The 21345-nt window shown below is 44.5% G+C and overlaps 7 protein-coding genes across 7 annotated transcripts; 4 read left to right on the top strand and 3 right to left on the bottom strand.

Annotated features, from left to right (window-relative positions):
• Window positions 1-112: 112 nt before the first annotated feature.
• Window positions 113-1618, top strand: I203_107750 (uncharacterized protein; the record flags this gene model as incomplete). The annotated part of the gene is made up of 2 exons (XM_019151451.1): window positions 113-265; window positions 311-1618. 2 exons carry the CDS (start codon window positions 113-115, stop codon window positions 1616-1618), a joined length of 1461 nt encoding a protein of 486 aa, XP_018999255.1.
• Window positions 1619-1757: 139 nt separating this feature from the next.
• Window positions 1758-2054, bottom strand: I203_107749 (uncharacterized protein; the record flags this gene model as incomplete). The annotated part of the gene is made up of 1 exon (XM_019151450.1): window positions 1758-2054. One exon carries the CDS (start codon window positions 2052-2054, stop codon window positions 1758-1760), a length of 297 nt encoding a protein of 98 aa, XP_018999254.1.
• Window positions 2055-3753: 1699 nt separating this feature from the next.
• On the top strand, window positions 3754-8691 carry I203_107748 (uncharacterized protein; the record flags this gene model as incomplete). The annotated part of the gene is made up of 5 exons (XM_019151449.1): window positions 3754-4585; window positions 4647-5420; window positions 5485-8055; window positions 8127-8194; window positions 8281-8691. The coding sequence occupies 5 exons, from the start codon at window positions 3754-3756 to the stop codon at window positions 8689-8691; spliced, it is 4656 nt and encodes a 1551-aa protein (XP_018999253.1).
• A 451-nt stretch (window positions 8692-9142) lies between these two features.
• Window positions 9143-12979, top strand: I203_107747 (uncharacterized protein; the record flags this gene model as incomplete). The annotated part of the gene is made up of 12 exons (XM_019151448.1): window positions 9143-9380; window positions 9446-9505; window positions 9579-9864; window positions 9988-10420; window positions 10485-10580; window positions 10649-10756; window positions 10823-11062; window positions 11122-11442; window positions 11501-12234; window positions 12316-12443; window positions 12515-12675; window positions 12740-12979. 12 exons carry the CDS (start codon window positions 9143-9145, stop codon window positions 12977-12979), a joined length of 3045 nt encoding a protein of 1014 aa, XP_018999252.1.
• Window positions 12980-13875: 896 nt separating this feature from the next.
• On the bottom strand, window positions 13876-16162 carry I203_107746 (uncharacterized protein; the record flags this gene model as incomplete). Its single annotated transcript, XM_019151447.1, has 5 exons — window positions 13876-14133; window positions 14210-14422; window positions 14502-14733; window positions 14816-15174; window positions 15320-16162. The coding sequence occupies 5 exons, from the start codon at window positions 16160-16162 to the stop codon at window positions 13876-13878; spliced, it is 1905 nt and encodes a 634-aa protein (XP_018999251.1).
• Window positions 16163-16635: 473 nt separating this feature from the next.
• Window positions 16636-17883, bottom strand: I203_107745 (40S ribosomal protein uS5; the record flags this gene model as incomplete). Its single annotated transcript, XM_019151446.1, has 4 exons — window positions 16636-16892; window positions 16961-17151; window positions 17308-17529; window positions 17765-17883. 4 exons carry the CDS (start codon window positions 17881-17883, stop codon window positions 16636-16638), a joined length of 789 nt encoding a protein of 262 aa, XP_018999250.1.
• A 2020-nt stretch (window positions 17884-19903) lies between these two features.
• I203_107744 (uncharacterized protein) lies at window positions 19904-21086 on the top strand (the record flags this gene model as incomplete). The annotated part of the gene is made up of 6 exons (XM_019151445.1): window positions 19904-19927; window positions 20026-20118; window positions 20217-20296; window positions 20400-20511; window positions 20641-20772; window positions 20841-21086. The coding sequence occupies 6 exons, from the start codon at window positions 19904-19906 to the stop codon at window positions 21084-21086; spliced, it is 687 nt and encodes a 228-aa protein (XP_018999249.1).
• Window positions 21087-21345: the final 259 nt, after the last annotated feature.

The raw sequence follows: 21345 nt of genomic DNA, 5'->3' as shown, positions 1-21345 counted from the left end.
CACTAGTGCTTGCACACTTCTCAACGATCTTCATCATCCGCTTGGACACATTCTTCACACTAGCCCGTTTTGAACAGCACTTTTCAGTATACTGTACCAGACTGTCATCACCATGCGCATCTATCACAATAATGACCCCAATACGGCTGACCCGTTCATCGCCACCACATACGTATGTTCCAGTGGACCTCTGCCCTACGACGATAGAACCGCGGAGAAAGTCCCCATCTCTGCACCAATTTTTCGAACCGATACGTTCCTCATGGTACCTTGTTCTCATGAGCAATACCACGACTTTGACGATCTCTAGAAACTCGTTCTCTTTGAGAATTATCCTGCACCATCGAAAGATACTGAGTTCCAACGTGTTTACAGTTGTCGACCCAACTTTCCCAAAATCTACGCTGAACCGATTGCAGACCGCTTAGGCCAAGACAAGTCGAAAGAATTCCGAGATATTTGTAGATATGCGAGATCAATTGAGAAAGAGTTGATTGAGAGTATTGAAGGGAAAGGAAGAATGGATAGACCATGGGTACAATCTGTCGGTCAACTCACTGAGAAATCTAAGCCTGATGGATTTATTCGAGATACCCAGAAGGCTCTGGAAGGATTCACAAAGTTTGTCAATGATACTGCCAAAGAATCGATTACTGTCAACGGCAAAGAATATCAACATTTCGTGTGGAGTCAAGAAGAACTTTTGGACAGATATGTCTGGAGGTCCACAAGGGGACAGACATATGATTCGTTTGATCATGGTATGTCCTGGCTAAAGGAGTTGAACCGTATCAAACCTACGGAAGATCTTGTCACAGACATGAATGCTCTGGGAATCACGGACAAAGATGATGGTGAAAGGGGCGGAAATGAGAGACCTACATTTACTGTGGTGTCAATTCCATACATCGAAGAAGGCATTCATCCCCAATTTGATAACTCAGCCTGCAAGGGGTTAATCGGCTCGAAAGGCAAATTACTCGTCAAATATATTCATAGTGGGTCTGGAGGTTCGATCGAAGATTGGTCCGCCATGGAGAAATTCAGATGCAGATTTGAAAAGTCTCTCCGGGATACCCCACCTGAACAGGATGAAGAGGTATTATCAAAGATTAACCCCGAAGAGCTTGTTCGTAGATCCAAAGAGTGGGAGCAAAGTATAGAACAGTATGTCAAAGATATTTTCAATCAGAATAAGTCATGTAGACCTGAAAGTGTCTGGCATAGGTCCATAACAGGTAGCGACTTAGATAGATACATGCCTGTGACCGCTCACAGACTTGGTGTGGTGGATTGGGCACATTACAGAGATAATGTACACACTTTCACTAGCTGGTACGAAAATGAATATAAGAAAGCATCACCAGATCAAGCTCAGGACACATCCGCTTCTGTGATATCGAAAGAAGAGGAAGATGATGATTGTGATGATGAATTTAATTTGGATGAACCTATCTGGAATGCCCTGGTAACATTGAACAAATCTTCAAGACACGAATCTATCTTCATTCGCGATCTACCTCAGAAACTATCGGTGTCCAAGCACTTATTCCCGTCAACAATATCGACCGAGAGTTCGGAAGAAGCCAAGTCATCGCAAGTATCAGTGGATAAGTAAGGCAGTCTAGGTACTTCAACATAGCAATGATGAGATATGATTCATGCACAAATACCATTCACCATTCACCACTAACTGCAATACTGCTGATGTGCTGACATACTGGGGACGATTACGCCTCGAAGAGACAAGCATCTGATTACACAGGGTCCTCCAGGACGTCTAATTCACGGAGTGTCTCGTTGTTAACACAGATCAATCCGTATCTCCTGCCTGTATGCGCCTCTACAGTACTCTTGATCAGTTTACTACTTGGTAGTTCACCATCACTTGTAGCCTTCTCCCATACATCGTTGTAGATCTGCGTCAAGGTTGATCTCCTGACATCCTCCGATTCGATTCCATCGATTGGATACCCCGTAGCATCGTATATGTTGGTACCATCCGCAGGAACATACATTCTCATGAAATCAGGCTTGAAGCTCTTCCAAGGCATCGGTTCTTATTCTGACCATCTACTATAGAGTAAACCGAAATCCTCTTTACTGATGATAATCAGACCGTTGACGCAGCTGGGATCTCTCGTGATGGTGGCAAATCGTCTGACATGATTTAACGAATCTTTGTCCTCGAGGAACACACTGCGATTATACGGGTATTGGCCATACAGTCTGTTCACACCTTCTCGACAACCTTCGATGACCGTGGTCTTATCCCAAATACCACCGAATACACCCCCGCAAGAATGATCATCCATACTTTGCTCAAGGGAAGTGGTTAGAATCTTCGATACCTCCTCGTTATATTGGGTTTTGATCGGTCAGCCCTTTGGGATGAGTTCCTCGCAAGAGGTACGTTGCCACCGGTTCTTCACTGCTCATTTGGTTGGGAAGACTCCAATCTTTGAGATACCAACAAGTCACTGTACATTCATGAGGCTTCACACTGGTCATGTCACTTGCGGTAGAAATGGGAGCAGCATTAGTGGGCTGATACGATACCATCTCTGACATCTTGAATTTGTTCGGATTGGTGTGGCGAGCAGTAAGTAACAGAGACGAACGGATCAGAAGAGGGGACCGTGTTTATAGTGGTAGACGTTTTAGTCGAGCTGTCGAAATTGTCACGCATCCCCAAGAAGACAAGCCTCCTTCTTCAGCTTTTGAGCTTCGGGTTCTCGACATGACGACAGGATCTAAAAGAAGAGCGAAATGGAGAAGAAAGGATCCACCTAGTTCGCGGGTTTGACAGTCAGAAAAGAGGAGGCCTAAGCACCAAGGTCGGTGATCAGAAAGGTCAAAGTCGCCTCATGACGCTGTAAAGGATTACAACGGTCATGTCGACTCACGACCCAACCACGACCACCCCGGCAATGGATCGACGAAGGCTGCTGTTAATCATGTTGATCGTGTTTACATGTATCTAGATTGATGCCATCAAGTTCGCGTCATCAACGTGGTGTGTGATGACAAGGCACGGCGGCCGAGCCTGATCGTAATTCCGTTTTACGCGTTTTCTTGGTGATGACTGATCAATAGCCTGCCGATGCATACTAGGATGATCTGCATTATTTGGCTAAGCACGCACGACAATCGAGGCATGGGTAAACAGACCAGTCATATGCATGGTAATGAATCACAGCGGTGGTGCTATCGTGTCCCGAGCTACATGAGACTATTATGCTTGCCAGTGGATGAGTCTACGTCGCCAAACAGATGGAAAAGCAAAACCTGCCTCGGTGATTCCCTGAATCCGACAATCATCACTCATCAAGATAAACATTAGTCACGGGTGAGATAACTTATGACCGAAGGGGACGTGGTCGGATCCCATTACAGACTGATCGTAATGGATTTGTAATCGCGTTTGAAGTTTGTATTCGGCAATCCGGTGGAATTACTCGTATGCAGTCCCAGTGCTATGCGTTCTGTTTCTGACTAACCCACACTCTTTTTCATCCTCGTACTCTCATCATCACCATCATCACCATCATCATCATCATAGCATTGTATCATCATTGGCTGTGCACCCATCATTGCTACTGGCCCATCACTTGTATCCATAAGATTTCCTATCGGCCACCAATCATAATCGAATGCTACGATAATATCACTCCATTCGACATCTCAGCCCCTATCATACACTCCCTTCGATAATCCGGCTTGGCTTCTCGCCTCGCCTTCTCCTCATTCGACATGGCTAAGACATCGACATCAAAGACACCTTTGGTACCTCGGTCCAAGAAACATCAACCATCATGGTATCGTCAGAATATCGCCAGACCCCTATCCAAGTTGAACCCTTCTAAACTTTTTCATCCAGGTAAACAATCCTTGTCATCGAGATCGATATATATCAACGAAGAGTTACCCTCAGAATTCTACGATAAGAAAGGAAAACTGTTGAAGAACAAGAAATATCCAACGAATCAAAATGTCACATCAAAATATACGATCTTAACTTTCTTACCTAGAAATCTGTTTGAACAATTTAGAAGAGTTGCCAACATCTTCTTTGCTGCTATCAACATCCTCCAATTCTTCCCTAAATTCTCAACCATCTCACCGGGTTTGGTCATCTTACCGCTCATTGTGGTATTGGCAATCACAGCGATCAAAGATGGATACGAAGATATCAAAAGACATCAGGCAGATCATAAAGTGAATCATTCCATCGTTCACGTACTGAGTGGTGAAAATCATGAGAATATGAACCCGATGAAAGCGAAAGAGAAAACGTTCGTTCCTGCTATTCCGTTACCGAAATTGAAATCTCGAAAAGCGAAGAAAGCTGCACTTTTAGAAGAGCAAGAGAGACAGAATGGACAAGCGAACGAAGCTCCTCCAGCGGCTGAACCCAGAGGAGAGGGTCATGGTTTAAGCAGGATGCGGAGTCAGGTTTCGAATTGGCAGGATGACCCCGAAGCTGGGGATGCACCGAATGAGATTGGTTGGCATAGGACGATTTGGGAAGATGTCAAAGTCGGTGATATTGTGAAGATCTATGATGGTGAACAATTCCCAGCGGGTGAGTGCCGCTTGATCACTGGTCTGACTGCATGCATTGCTGATCGATCCCGATGCAACAGATATCCTTATATGCTCCACCTCCGAGGAAGAAGATGTCGCGTATATTGAAACAAAAAATCTTGATGGAGAAACCAATCTAAAGTCAAGAAACGGTGTACCTGGATTATCACATCTCGATTCTGCTCAAGCATGTACTCAAGCTCACCTACGTATCGACCTTGACGCGCCTGAAGTCAACATGTTCAGATTGAACGGTGCTGCAGTAAATCTAGAAGAGGTTGATGAAGAAGGGCAACATCCCATACATCCCGTCACACTTGAAACCACGTTATTGCGAGGATGTGTATTGAAGAACACAGCTTGGGTCATTGGTATTGTCATTTTTACCGGAGCAGACACGAAGATTATTCAAAATGCCGGTAGAACCCCATCAAAGAGATCCAAAGTGGAAAGACAGATGAACCCTCAGGTTCTGTTGAATCTGTTCATCTTAGCATTAATAGCTATGGTCTGTGCGATTGTCGATCACCACAATGAAGTCAGATGGAATAATGAACAATCCTACTGGATGTTATACGCTGATACTCCAGGTGATAATCCGAATATCAACGGTTTAGTCACTTTCGCCAACGCTTTTATCACGTTCCAAAACATCGTTCCGATCTCGCTGTATATTTCCATCGAAGCTGTTAGAACCATCCAAGCTGCTTATATCTACTGGGACAGGAATATCAAATATATCAAGAATGGTGTGGTAACTAGGACAACAGCTAGGAGTTGGAATCTGTCGGATGATCTTGGTCAAATCCAATATGTTTTCTCGGATAAGACAGGTAAGTGCCCACTGTTCATCTGCACAATCGATCTTTCTAATAACGATGTTTTGTCCTCTATCAGGTACCCTCACTCAAAACGCAATGATCTTCCGACAATGTTCCATTGGTGGACGAATATATACTGGTGATGGAAAACCACCTTCTCACCCTACTCTAACCCATATACACAGTGATCCTCATCAAGTCCAGAAAGCCTCTTCCGGTTCGAGCGATTCTGAAGACACTGCGCAAAATGGTGACGAAAAAGCAGATGACATCAAAGTCGCTTTACCCAAAGAAGTTCTCGCTCCTTTCCATGATGACGAGCTTGATAAAGATCTTGCTGCACACGATACCGAACAATCAAGGATTCTTCACGGCTTCTTCGCTGTGTTAGGTTTATGTCATACCGTCCTTGCTGCCGAACCTGAACCTGGAGTCATCGAATACAAAGCTCAGTCACCTGACGAAGCTGCTCTCGTACAGTCTGCTGCCGATGTTGGCTTTGTTTTCAGAGGACGAGATCATAATATCTTGAAAATGTCTACCCCCTTCTCAGATCAACCGGATGAGTACGAGCTACTTCATGTACTAGAGTTCAACTCCGCTAGAAAACGAATGTCCGTCATCCTGAGAAAATTGGACGAAGATGGAAGGATATTCCTCTTGACCAAGGGTGCCGATAACATCATTTTCGAACGATTATCCAAAGACAATACGCAACGGGAGCTCAAGCAGAAAACAGATCAAGATTTACAATACTTCGCTTCCGAGGGTTTGCGTACACTTTGTCTAGCATATAGGGTACTAGGTGATCAGGAATACGAAACTTGGGCTAGGGATTACCACAACGCTACGGTCGCTCTGCAGGATAGAGAAACTCAAGTCGAGACTGTCTCTTCTAGGATCGAACAAGATCTGATTCTGCTTGGTGCAACCGCCATCGAGGACAAGTTGCAGGATGGTGTACCAGAAACTATCACAGACCTGAAAAGAGCCGGTATCAAAGTTTGGGTTGCTACCGGTGATAAACTGGAAACCGCCGTTGCAATCGGTTACACCACAAACCTTTTAACTCAAGACACGAATTTGATAGTGGTTCGGGAAGGTCGACATTCAATTCAAGATCAGATACGTGACGCCCTCGAAGGGTTTTTTGGCGGCGAACCTGATGTTGCTAGAACCCTTTCCAGAGTCAGCTCGAGATCTAGACCATCTCACGAGGCGCCCAATCTTGCTAGAGTTAATACTGGTGTGCAATCGCTAGTCGGAAGAGACAATGGTACTCGGCCTGGCGGCTTCTCTTTGGTCATCGATGGACACGCTCTCGCTCATTGTTTCGAAGATGATGAGACTGAAAGCCTTCTTCTCGCCCTATCCACTCAATGTAATACGGTCATCTGTTGTCGAGTCTCACCCTTACAGAAAGCTCAAATTGTCCACCTCATCAAGGACAATCTCGGTGTCATGTGCTTGGCCATCGGAGACGGAGCCAACGATGTCAGTATGATCCAAGCTGCCGATGTTGGTGTAGGTATCTCTGGTGAAGAAGGTCTTCAAGCTGTCAACTCATCCGATTACGCCATCGCTCAATTCCGATATCTCAAGCGACTATTGTTCGTTCACGGTCATTGGTCATATTACCGAAACTCATCGATGATTCTCAACTTTTTCTACAAGAACATCATAGGTATCGGAGTATTATTCTGGTACATGATTTTCTGTGGTTGGTCCACCACATACGTCTTCGCTTATGTCTATCTGCTATTCTGGAACGTCTTCTGGACGATTATGCCTGTTCTGGCGATCGGTCTATTCGATAAAGACATTGACGATGAATCTCTCATGGCTTTACCGGAATTGTATAGGAAAGGTAGAGAGGGGAGATATTTCGGTATCAAGATTTTCCTTTATTATCTATTTGAAGGATTCTACCAAACTGCCGTCATCTACTTTTTCATCCATTACACTTACGTCTCCACTACAATGCGAGGAGACGGATATGATGTGTACATCTACGAAATGTCAACTACCATGGTGATTGGTGCGGTGATGGTGGCAAACTTGTTCACAGGTCTAAACATCGATTCATGGACTGGATGGACATATTTCGGTATTCTTTTCGGTCCTGTATTGATCTGGTTATTCACCGCTATCTATTCAATCATCCCGCCCTCATCTTTCTATACCGGTGTATATGGCAATGACGTATTCTTATTTAGATCAGCAGCCTTCTGGTTCGGTTGGCCATTCGTCTTTGTCATCGCTTTATTACCTAGATACATCATTAGGTACTTGGATCAGAATGCTTTCGGGGACGATATCGCCAAGATGAGATTAGTTAGGAAGTACAATCCGGATGTCAACCCTGAAACTCATCCACTGTTAGGTGGTAAATTAGGTGAAAAGGATGAAAACGAAAATGATGATGTAGAAGGAGGTGCTCAAGCACAGGGTCAAGATGCAATCAGATTAGAAAGGATGGGATCTACTTCGAATCAACCGCAATCACCTTTTGGAAATGCTGGTAATACCGATGATGTAGAGAATGCTCAGAACACCGGAAGACCAAGTTATGAGAGAAACCCTAGGAGTTCATTCCAATCGGGTAGATTTGGGATACATTCGCAAGGAAGGGGGTCGGCTGTAGATAGTGAGTTGGAATATCCACGAACGTCAATGACAAGTGTAGCTCTTATACTGATACCCTGTGTTACGTCGTAGTGTCAACTGGTCTGTCACAAGAGCCTTCGAGGGGTTATGGATTTACGATGGAAGAAGGTGGTGTAGCTGTGAGTACAATATATCCCCAACTTACAAATCACGACTCCACGTGTTCGCTTGCACTCCATGCTGACATCGATGTCTTCACTTACAGATCCAACGAATGCAATCCCGATTATCTCAGCATTCTCAGCATTCCAACCGATATCGCTTCATACCTCGAATGGGTGGTCAATCCAAAGAACCCTTCCAGACTGCTCCGATCCAGCAGAAAGGAGGTATGGCCAAAATACGCGAAAGGGCAGGATCGATCTTATCGCGTAAGAGAGCTGGTACCGATGCGACTCATCATTCCGGTGGGGCCGGTGGAGTAGCTGAATCACCAACTAAATCAGGTGGATTCCTTTCACCAGGTGGAAGTGGTGGCCTGAAGAAGAAGCAGAGTACGAGACAGTGGGAGTCGCAGGGGCCTGAAAGAGATGAAGAAGAAGGAGAGGATCCAGAATTGGGTAGGGATCTGGGTAGTGGTCAGAATATGGCTCCGCCCGAGATACCAAGAGTATAATACTTTTTTTTTTATTCTTTCTACTTACGATAATATAGTTTAGTCCGATTTCATTTTTTTGCAGCACATTGCTTTGATATAGGTTGGTGCAGATTTAGTGAACGTGAGAGAGGGTCTTGCACTATAGTTATATACGATTTTATATCCTTACTTATAGATTTCTTTGCTGTCATGCACCTGGGATATCCTTGGCCTTTGCTTTGCCTGTGCAGCACATCCAGCACAATCATAACCTGCAGGAGACGTTGTGTTGTGGATTACGAGCCGAGTGCACTTTTGAGATTGACGCCACGTTCACGACCCAAACCCATCCTGCTCCTACTCCCATCCCTCCACCTTGAGCAGCAATCGACCAGATGAGATGAGATATTCATAAACTACGAGTACCACCCAGAGTTACCTATATCTCTTTTCGCAACTGCATAGAAGACGATAGATGAAGTAGGACAGTATGATATTCCTACGTAGGGTATATACCCTCTTGTTATTCCTCTCCACGTTGTTCACGACGATCCTCGCGTTACAAGCCGACCTAGCAGGAATAGTAGATTGGCATCGACCGTTAATTGGTGAATGCATCTTAGAACCTACCCCACCCATATATGTGGAACACAAGGATACAAGTAGGGTCGTTGGATTGACTAAGAAGAATGTCTTGGCTGTGCTGGACGTAGAGAATGGTGATATAGGTGAGTCAGGCCAATCTTATGATCAATGAGTTAGGGTGAAACTAATCTTGGGAATTGAATTTCAGTATGGAGACATCATTTTGAGGATTATGATCCAGTCATCTCATACCATGTTCATAATGATAGTAAGTCGTACAACATGGAGATATTTGTGTAGTATCGCATAAAGATGCTGATGTGTGCTATGCTGTGGTAAAGAGATACTCCTGCTTTCTGGTCCTGGAGGATCAACTGCCCGACTGTTTTCGCTATCGACCGGTTCACTCTCATGGGAGAAATCCGTCATACCGTATGAAGAGCAGATACGTGGTGGTGGAGTCCTGACTACTCCCTATCACCTTGGTACGGATGTCAGCTTCGTACCTTCCCATGAAGGTGAGAATGGAGAAGAAAGCGTTGTGATTTTGAGCGATGGGAAGAGGATCACTAGATTGGCATTGAAAGATGGGAAACAGCTATGGGCCACTGAAGTACCTGGTGCAGGGTGAGTTGTTATATCCCCTCATCAACTTCGTGTACTTCACTCTGTTCTCTCTACATACTGTAAAGAAGACTGTTGACGTGTTGCTGACCCATATCTCTTTTTATGGACATATCCCCATTCCAGCTCAACTATCCTTTTCAAGCAGCTGGTCTCAAGCGGATCATCCATTCACGTACTAGGCATCCAAAATGGTATCTCGGCCCAGATGTTGTTGACTACAACATTAGATCTGAAAACGTCGATACCGAAAGGAGATTTAGGTCAAATACCTTCAATAGTCAAGATCCCCGAACAAGCCCTCATCTCTTCTACCGGTGATGGGGAAACCAAAGTGGTCTGGACGGAACATGGTAGAATTAGGATAGTGGTCATCAAAGAGGACGGTTCGGTAGGGAAGGAGATCAAAGATCTTTTACCTGGAAAAGGGAAAGTGTATGATGAGATCAAAGAAGTAGGCACGAGAACAAGAGGTATCATACTGGGCCGAAGGTCCGATGGAGGAGTGGATGTTATCAATGTGATCAAAGGGGAGAAGATTGGAGACTTTGAGCTTTCGGTGAGTTCCATATTATCTGACCTACGATGCTGACTCGGAACGCTGAATTGACTGATTACCGCAGGCCAATTCGGATGAAAGGTCAGAGTCTGTCTATTCCGGTATTACCACCACCAAAGGAGTGATACTTAACAGAGTATATTGGTCTTTCAACATGGCTGTAAGTGCCTTCTACTGCTCTCAATACTACCAAAATCATATTTATGATGTTACTTGATCGCTTGACAGGTCGGAGTCGCTCAGACCATAAATATCCCCAACGTTGCATCGACAGACATCATCACATCCGGCTTCACCTTCTCTTATGATACTGCCTCGCACGGGACTTTCCTCCATGTGAGCTTAAACAGTATCCGCGTACCTCATTATCACTCTACTGACGTTCGATTGAGGATCATGCAGGCCGCAGTATCTCCCACTTTGTCTGACAAGCAATTGCCTGTTCTGATCCTTACTACATCGAGCGGTGCCATACAGCGAATGGAGCTAGACCACCCTGGCTGGGTTCGCGAGGAATCGTTGGCGGATATCAAAGCAGCTCGATTCGTTGATCTGGGTGAACCAGAAACTGAGGAAGTGAGAGAAGTCTTAGCGGAAGAGAGTTTTGTCGGCAGGCTGAGTAGACATCTGACTGAACTCAAGGTGAGTTCCACATGTCTAGAATTCTTGTTCTGTTGAAAATACCTGACGACATGCGCCAGGATCTACCCGGATATGTCATTAGATTTGCCAAGCGATTCACATCCGCTTCGTATACGTCTGCTTTACAAGTTACACCCTTAAATACTACTCATCTTCATCGAGACCAATTTGGCTTCCAGAAACTGCTTATAGCGGCGACAGCGAAAGGAAAAGTCTTTGCACTTGATTCATCTATCGGGAACGTCATCTGGTCTCGAAATCTAGGCTTGACGAGCGAGAAAGGCTCAGAGATAGAAGTTGAGGATATTTGGAACGTAAGAGATGGTGAAGGCGGCCGAGAACCTATGTTGGCTATTTTGGCTACTAAGACTGTGGGACAGGTGAGCGAATATCATAAGGATGCGAGTTGATCCCATCAGCTGATATGAGAACTTGTAGACTATATTCACAGTCGCATACCATCTCAATGCTTATACCGGCCTCATCTCAGGGGAAATGGACCCCATCAACCACCTACCACTAGGAAAGACAATCTTCGAAGGTAAAGCCCTGAATGCTTTCTTGCTTCCATTCGAGAACTGCGGTTCCAAAGCAACTGTCTTGGTCGTTATCGATCCCTCCAATTCCCTCCATATCTTCCCGTCATGCAAGAAAGTCCTTGGAGCGATCGAAGGTATATCAGATAAGTTATTCTACACAGCTCAAAGTCGATCTATCGATGGTACAATCCTTCGGGGCTTTATACCATCTGCGGCCACTCAAGGGGGCACATTGAAAGGCGAGGTAATCTGGCAACATCCCTTTGCTGAAGGAGAAGTAATATTGGAGACACGGCCTGTTATATTCGATGCGATAGCTTCTTTCGGTCGAGTTCTAGGCGATAAGTCGACTCTATACAAGTACTTGAATCCTCACTTACAGATTATATCGACTTTCACACCTACCACGAAAGGTGTATCATCAACTTCGCTAGAAGGAGTTGGAAAGGCGTATGTTATAGATACCACCAATGGCAGAGTGGTGTATCAGACCGAGATCGAGGGAGTGGTAGGTAGAGGCGGCATCAAAGTTGGCATGGTCGAGAATTGGCTCGTTATCAGTTGGTTAGATCAGAGAGGTTGGAAGATTGCTAGTACAGAGTTATACGAAGATTCGGACAAGAAAGGCGTAACGTGAGTGTGCGAAAGGACAAGCTGGGATGTGCCATCAGTGGTTCAAGTCGCTGGAGGCTGACTATACATTGCTACGTGCAGACCTTCACAATCCACCTTTGAGGAAATCCCAATCATCGCTATCTCGCAATCTTTCATCTTGCCCACCGAAGTGAAAACATTGGGCTTCACAACTTCAAAAGCTGGTATAACAACCAAGGAAGTTATCAGTGAGTATCTATTTGAGCTTGATCGCTGATGCTGCTAGTACACCCACTGATGCATGCCTCGTTTAACACAGTCGTTACTGGTAAAAACCAAATCGCTACTATTCATCGCAGGCTTCTCGATCCTCGTCGACCGGTTGGAAAACCAAGTTCAAGGGATAAAGAGGAAATGTTGATTCCCTATGAGGCTTTGATACCTGTGGATCCAAAGAAAGTGATCTCGCATAAATATCAGGTGAGTGCGGTCATCTTACTCCAAGTCATTAGTTATTACTGATATTCTGTACTCATTCATACAGATACTCGGAGCCAAAACTCTCTTGACTTCGCCAGCATTGGTCGAATCGACTTCAATCCTATTCGCATATGGTCTAGACCTATTCCTGACCAGAGGTATAACACCTTCGGGAACATTCGATATCTTATCTGACACATTCAACAAGGCTCAGCTACTTTTGACTCTTGGTGTTTTGACGATAGGTATCTTGGTTGCTGGACCAGCAGTAAAGAGGAAGGAATTGAAGAATAAATGGTACTGAACAAATTAGATTCTTTGCGAACTGAATGCAAAGCCATGAATTCTCATAGCCTTGGATGGTCTTCGTTTACGCGTGATGTCTTCGTCGGCCGGATCTTGAGGATCGAGGCGTTCTCGAGCTCAAAGGATACACTTGTCTGAGGGTTTCCCGTCAGTAGGAGTTTTCGTCGTGAGCTTGAGGTCATCCGCTACTGTATGGTTCCAGATCTGACAGGATCTCTGAACGGAGACTGTTGTCATTGGTAGACCTATGTCTCACTATAACCAGGATCGTAGTACAGCATAAGTCATATACAGCTGTCGTCCAGCTGCTCTCTTAGAAGGTGAGAATACTCCCTGTATCCTATCTGCTGTAACCCCACACCTCAACATAAAGTGACTGTACGCGAGACAGTACAACAAACAGCATAAAACATGGTATATACTCATAGTGATGCCTCAGACGACAGCCTTGTAGTGACAGAGTAAGACGTCGATGACACTGGGAACCTTAAAGATGGCGATCTCAGAACGACCGCTGAAAAAGAGGCATATGAAGTCATAACAACAGATCAAATCGAGCATGAAGACAATAACACTATTACGGATCGGACGTTTGGTCAGCAGGACTGCCTTTGTATCTTCATCATTCGAGCTATTTTTCAGACTGATCTAGTTTCGGACATCCTTTCGGTGAAGCTTCACTTCGGGATGAGAGGAAGGTATGAGTCTTACTCGACAATTCTGACGTTCAAAATATCCGATTAGATCACATCAAGCTTCTAGAGGAGACGATACGACTATCCTTTTTCATACAGGATATATCGTATTTGTATCTTCACCACACACGAGACGTTTGCATATATGTTTTTGCATAAAATTGTCAACGGAACAGGGTTAAATCTCTGTTAGAAGCAGCTATATAGCACCCATCTTACTCATCTTCTTATCATGTCCTCTAGTTCTAGCAGCATTCGAATGACCTCTGCTGGACTTACTTCCTCCTCTACCACCTCTTTGACCTCCTCCGCTTCCGCCTCTACCTCCACCTCTTCCACCTCTATTACCATGACCCCCTCTCGATGATCCCTGTTGTGGGTTATCTCGTGGTGGCGAGCTCTGTCTGTTCCTCGACATCCTCTCACTATGAGCAGATAGTATATCATCTTTATGAGGCTACCGATAAAAAAACAAGTACATATATAAGTTATCCGCGATTGTATAACACATTAAAAGGTTCGAAACCACTTACATCTCTTTCCAACATGATTCTCCAACCTTCGATCTGACCATCATCCCAACCAGTCATCTCTCTCAATTTCTTTCGCTCACTCGATCTTCTCGTAACTCCATCTCGCTCGAATACCCTTTGGTTATTTATGTAAGCCGTCCGAAGTATATCAAGGCGTTGTCTATCGAAGGGGCCGGATGAGGGCGTAGTAGTTCCAGAAGGTTCACGTGAGATCTGTATAACGGAAAGAAAGAGATATCTTTCAGTATTTCTGCTTCAACGAGCTTACTAATCCAAAACGAGAGATTCTCACCTTTACGCCATCCTCTTCACTAATCTCATCCTCTTCATCATCACCGCCTGTAACTTTGATCCTACTGATCACACCATCATCACCTTCCTCATAATCATCCTCATCGTCAAGCAGATTAGCATCTTTGAGTGCCTGTCTTCGTTCCTCTTCTTCTACAGCTTGGTTTTCTACTAATCGCATAATGGACGCTCGTAATGTGTCGGGAATAGTATTGGATAGGGTAGGTAATGACCTAGATATGAGCACATACATGTTAGATCGGTCGAAGATAATTCGCAAAAGGGTTGATCTTCCAAAGATATAGATAGACTCACGAATCATCATCTTTCAGCTTCAATTTGCTCAAATCCAATTCTTCATCATCGAATATATTCCTTCTTTCCACCTTACCCTTCTTATCACCTTGACTGGTACCATTCACATTGACTTCGAGTGTCGATGATTCAGGTATACTATCACCTTGAGATAAAAATTGGATGGCCAATTTCAATTCCTTCAAATCGTCAGGCAAGCCTTCACCTGTGTTGAAGATAATTTCAACAATGGGCGAAGCTTGATCGGAAGGTGTTGCTCGAGATCCCTCTGGCAAAGATGAGATAGAGGGATGTGAAAGTGCTGATAGAAGTAGATGCGGTGGGAGAGTGGGGAAGAGTTGTAGGAGATGTTGGACTCTCTATAAGCAAAAGCTCTCGTCAGCTCTTCTCATGATGTCACGCATAGCATCATAGCATCGATGATGGGCACTGGTACGACTATATGGTAAACCGTCTTCTAGCGAGCGCCAAGAGATGAGTGGTATTCGGACATTGAACACTCACTCTATCTTCCTTTGCTCTCTCATCCCTCTCTTTCATCAAAACCTCTTTCACCTCTTTGGAAAGACCTTCTTCATCTCGTTCAAATAAAGCTTCCCAATCATCTCTCAACCTCGATCCAACTCCCATCACCTCTCCCTCTCCCTTGAATCCAGACATTTCACCCATGAAAGCAATCATAGTCTCTTCCACCGTGTCATGTCCTGATGGAACGCTATCCAAAAGTTCTTTACAGATCATCAGTATATCCGATTTCACCCTCACTCCTGCATTTGAGCTGGTAGTCGGTATGGTAGAATAAGCTTTGGATAATGATTTGATGACATTTTCCGAATCTTCCAATACCAAAGCCAGCAATTCATCGTGAGACCGAATGATCGATAATAATATCTTTGTCGATTTTGAAATATCATCAATACTCTTATTCCCATTGTTATTGGCATTACCTTGGTTAAGCCTGTTGATGAGAGAAGGTATAATATCTATTCTAAAAACTTCGACTAAATCTCCGTTCGAATCGAAAGCGTTTGTCAAAATCTCGTTGATTGTTGTGAGATATAATGGATATGCTATGATGGCATCTAACAAGAGTGAAGCTTTGATCAAACCAGGATGAGAAGTTGATAATTCTAGTAAATGCTGTAGAGGGATAGTAGATTTTGCTTGAGGGATGTTGCCTGACGAGGGTGAAGATAGAGTGATGGAAGCGATGATATGGAGAATCGATCGTAGAGCAGAAAGGGTGGACGATGAAGGAGCGGAGTGAGATAGTTGGGATATCAAGTGAGGAAGGAGTTTGGGACAGAGTGAAGGAGGTGGGAGGGAGATTGGGAGGTTGACTGTCATTGTGCGAGGAGGGAGTGGGAGTGGGATTCGAACGATGGGGAAGAGAGCAGACGATAGATGGCTTTTGGTAATTCAGCTCCAATGACAAGGTCTGTTGTACTGGCCAAGTAGAGTGAAGGTCGAAAGAAATACTCGATAAACTCGACATGGATCGAGCAGGACATTTATTCTGGATCACCTCCACTCGGATCCGATACACTGTCAAGATCAATTGTCGACATGGACTGATACCTGAGGTGACCCGATACAACATGATCAAACGCTCATGAGTGTCACGTCGTATGCAAACGGTCTCCTAATGCCAAAGAAAATGCGGATGGTCCCTCTCAATAGGTTTCGGATTTCAAACCCAAATGCGTCATTGTCAAAGGCAAAAGCCAGGTGTGAAAATAGGTCATCTCATCACAGCTATTCTAAGCTCGTACAAAAACCTCCTATCCCATTTCAAACCATCTACTAGATACTAAAAAAACTTAGTAAGCAGCGGCTTTCTTGGCGGCAAGAGCGAGGTGACCAGAGTAAATGTCCAAAGGAGAGTTTCCAACATCGACGTGTTTCCAGAGATCGGGAGATTGGAATTGGTAGGTCTTTGAGAGAGCGGCCATGGTAGCTTTCAAGAAGTTTCCTTGAGTGGCAGTAGAACCTTTAGATTGGGTGTAGCAATCTTGGATACCGGCCATTTGTAACATTCTCTTGGAAGCGGGAGCGGCGACGATACCAGTACCTCGAGCTGAAACAAGAAAAAATCCAACCATCAGCATACTCCTTTTCTTCCTATGTAAGAATAGACAAACTCACGGGCAGGAATCAATCGACACATGACGGAACCAGCTTTACCGGAAACTTTACATGGGACAGTGTGAGGTTCAGCAATGTGAGAACCCCAGTATCCTCTTCGGACGGGGGTGATGGAGAGCTTGGCAGCGATGATGGCTCCTCGGATGGCGGTAGCGACTTCCTTGGCACATTTGACACCGAGACCGACGTGTCTGTGGGTTTGGATGAAATGGGATGGTTGATTCATCGAGGATTGTAATTAAGCGATGTCGATTCGAAAGTAAAAATGATGATAGAGAAGGGAGAAGGGATTATCAGCACTAATTCAGATAATGGAAGATGACCTTGCTATGACGCTTCCCACTCACCCATCGAAATCACCAACGGCAACGAAAGCCTTGAATCGAGTTCGTTGACCGGCAGAAGTTTGCTTTTGGACGGGTTTGATGGACATGACTTCGTCCTTGAGGGTAGGGAGGAAGATGTCTACGATTTGGTATTCCTTGACAGGGAGAGAGAAAAGGTAAATCTCCTCGAGAGACTTGATTTTACCGTCTTTCACGAGTCGACCGAGCTTGGTGACGGGGACCCTACGTTTTCAAACCGACAGTCATGTCAGTCTTAGTCCCTAGCTTTTCGTCGATACTGATTCATATCCTCCTCTATCCAAATTCCACCTGAGACGTTCAATCCGATCCAATCCAATTCAATCCACCGTATATTCCCTTCTATGACCATAACGATAGTTCTCTATTCTCCGCCGTTCTTTCTCTTTGCCTTCCTTCTGATATTCCATTTCGTTCGAACCATGCAAACCACACTCACCATTCCTTCTCCTCTTCCTTCTTACCACCTCTTCTGGGACCTCTTCGTCCTCTTCCACCGGCACCACCTCGTCCTCTACCGAATCCACCTCGTTGTACTTGAGCTTGAGCTTCAGCCATTTTTGATGATGATGATGGTTTTGTTAACTTGAAGGATGGAGTAAGAAGGTATCCAATGACAAGTAAGGTCTTTTTGGTGTTACCTACTGCAGCAATCGCCAATCCACCATGCACAACGGACACAAACCCAAAGAGTCAAGTCAAGGAGAAAATTAAAACTAAAGGTGGTCCGGCAATTTACGGCGTTATAGACTGGCTTATATCCGACAGAACAAGAACAGCTATCGGCGTTACGAGACAAGCTGGATTGGGGGGCACAGAGCGGGGATGACCGCCGAACCCCCTTCGGACTTTGCGATAAGGCACATTCCTTTCACCCTGCAGGATATCAGTACTTCCCACAGTCAAAGATACACATGCTTGTTCTCTCCTTACTGCGGCGGTATTCGATGGGGTCTATCAAGGGTAATGGGAATGCACAAGGAAGGAGCAAGTGTACAGCCCATATGTCAAAGGTTCACCCGCGGTCATGATATCAAGCGTATGGAACGTCATCGGTGGGGGATCATAGCTCTGAACGAGAATGATCTACTGTATGTTTCTCTGAATAGATAAGTGAGGTTTTTCGCTTCTTCCGACTGCTCGTATATATAACATCATACATACCTTACATAGAAAATTAGATTGACTATAGTGATCTATTCACACAGTCGTGTGTTCGCGAGCCACATCTGAATACCGAAGAGTCTTAGTCATCAACGTAGAGAGTCGCATAGCCAACGGAAAGTCACTGCGACTAAGACTTGAAGAAGGAAGCTGGATTTTCACATTTTTCTATTCCCACGTTAGTGATTTTTCTTCATCATTTTACGGCACGGTACTTTACTCGGCATTCAAAGTGGAGGACCAATCTTTGCGATTGGAAAGAGGACTTTGTAGGACTTGAGAAAGTGGAACGATAGGATTGATGCAGATGGTAGATAAATATCTTTGCTGATCATCACCATCTTTGTATCTTATATAGATACTTATTCGTATTCATTAGATAAGAATATCAATCAACGATACAATCAAGCAAGCAAGCAAACGTTGTCGGAGAAAAAGTACATAGCAACAGATTACAAAGATAAGCAAGAGCGAGGAACTTGGCAACGAAAATAGCATTGTGAGTAGGATCCCAACTCTCCCATACCTTCCTTCCTTGTCTTGTCTCTCATGTCTATGGAAACATTCTCATGTCTCATTCAAGAGACATTCCCATCATTTTCTCAACACTTTATTCGGGCCGGGCGGTATGTGAAAGCTCCAAAGCTAAACTGAAAAGCTGTTCACCTGTCCGACTTGCACCTGTACACGTGCTATCCTTTAACTACATCATCACCATCATATACCATATATCATGTTGGAATTTATTTTCATTTTTTTCTTTTTTTTTGACACGCCCTGACCATGAACTTGGTTGCAATCGCTTTCCTTTGATCTAATCTCTTTCTCATCTCTTGTATACAAGTATACAGTATAGATAGCTGACGATAGCAGTTCAACGTCGTACGATAATACTCTTCCAACCACCATATTATAGAACGACTAGAATCTCGATAAAGGCATATTGTGCGGAACCGAAAATATCACACACTACATACCACATACCACATACCAACCTCGACATAGCCTCATCTTTGCACTGGACATCTATCCATTCTATTCTAAGCGAAGATCAGCACATCAGCACATCAGCACATCAATCGCCGAATAACCATATATATAACGACATAATCATATAATCCTTTGATCATCTTGCGTTTCTCCTACTCATCATCCCACCCCACCAACCATCTCAACCCAAACGACCAACTTCCTTTCATCGTATTCACCGCAATCACAATCTTACGAAAACTCAGGACAACCACCAAACAATACATATCTCGAAAGGACCACATACAATAAAACCAGTGCTTAGCCATCGCTCAAGCTAGAGACTTCAGGTACGACCCAGTACGCTTCAATATTCGAATTTCGATCAGAACACATCCAGGTACTCTTCAATCAGGAAGAACACTATATCAAGAATCTGATTAAAATGTCTGGAAGTCCCTCAAGAGCGGTAAGTCTGCTTTCTATCAATCATGACAGTCGTCTTTCAGTCCGGTGTGGTGTAGCGCAAGCTGACGTGATCTACTTTGTGTGTTGTGGTGTGCATAGATAAGACGTAAATTGGTGATTGTAGGAGATGGAGCAGCAGGTAAAACTTCCTTGTTGAATGTATTTGCAGTAGGACATTTCCCAGAGAGTTATGTGAGTTCATCTAGCCTTTCGTCTTGATCACTTACACTCGGCAGAGAACCAAGATTTGCATATCGTGGGAAACAGAGCTGACTTTACTTGGCTGATAGGAACCAACGGTATTTGATAACTACGTGACGGAGATCGAGTTGGATGGGAAACCCGTTCAGTTAGCATTATGGGATACAGCGTAAGTAGATGATATATTCATATCTGACAAAGACCCATTGCAATCAGTCATCCTCCATTCCGATCACAGGAGGAAACGCTGATGTTATGCCTGTCTTTCACAGTGGTCAAGAAGAATATGAACGACTTCGACCGTTATCATACTCGAAAGCACATATAATCTTGATAGCGTTCTCGGTGGATACCCCCGATTCGTTGGAGAATGTCTCGCAGAAGGTGAGTTCGGGCTATTCACATTGAAACTTCTGCCTCATAATCTCCCGACAAGGCAATGAATACACAAAGGTTTCCTTCAGAAATCCATGCAGTCATCGTGGGCTGACCATAACTCATGGGGTTTCATAGTGGATCGAAGAAGTCAGATCAATTTGCGGTCGACAAATACCGGTAATACTCGTAGCTTGTAAGACGGATCTGAGAGATAGGGCAATGGCGAATGGTACTTTCACACCTGAGAGGTATATCGACCATGCTACCGTAAGTGAAATCAGTCTTGCATGACAAGGGATCATGTTTATGTCGCTCATGTTCGTTACGTACTTTAGGGTCAGAGAATAGCGAATATCATTGGTGCCCGAGCGTATTTTGAAACTTCCGCTTTGGAGAACAAAGGTGTAGATGCTGTGTTTGAGGCTGCTACGAGAGCTGCTGTCTTGGTGCGGGATCAGGGTCACGGTGGTGTAGGTGCAAGTCACGATCATGGACACGGTCATCGAGAAGCCTATGGTGGGAAGAGGCGAAGTGAGAAGGATTATGGGGAAGATAAAGGGAAATGCTGTGTTGTTATGTGAGGGAACACCCAAGATATGACACTTTCTCCATTTTCCCGATCATCATCATCAACAGCAGATGAAAAGGAAAACCTCAAGATGGTCAACGTATAGGAACACGACTAGAAGAGAAACAGAATCGATAAATCACTTCAAGATCAACGCTTGTTGTCGGTTGTTCATCAAATCCTTCAACCAAATATACTCTATGAACCTATAATCAATTCCTGTCCTCCGAACGCTTCGACGTCAAGTACGATTGTATAATACACGACCATTC

This window comes from Kwoniella mangroviensis, chromosome 2 (genome assembly GCF_000507465.2).
Source record: "Kwoniella mangroviensis CBS 8507 chromosome 2, whole genome shotgun sequence".
Taxonomy (NCBI): domain Eukaryota; kingdom Fungi; phylum Basidiomycota; class Tremellomycetes; order Tremellales; family Cryptococcaceae; genus Kwoniella; species Kwoniella mangrovensis.
The sequence above is the reverse complement of the archived record's forward strand: the minus strand, read 5'-3'. Positions and strand labels throughout refer to the sequence as shown.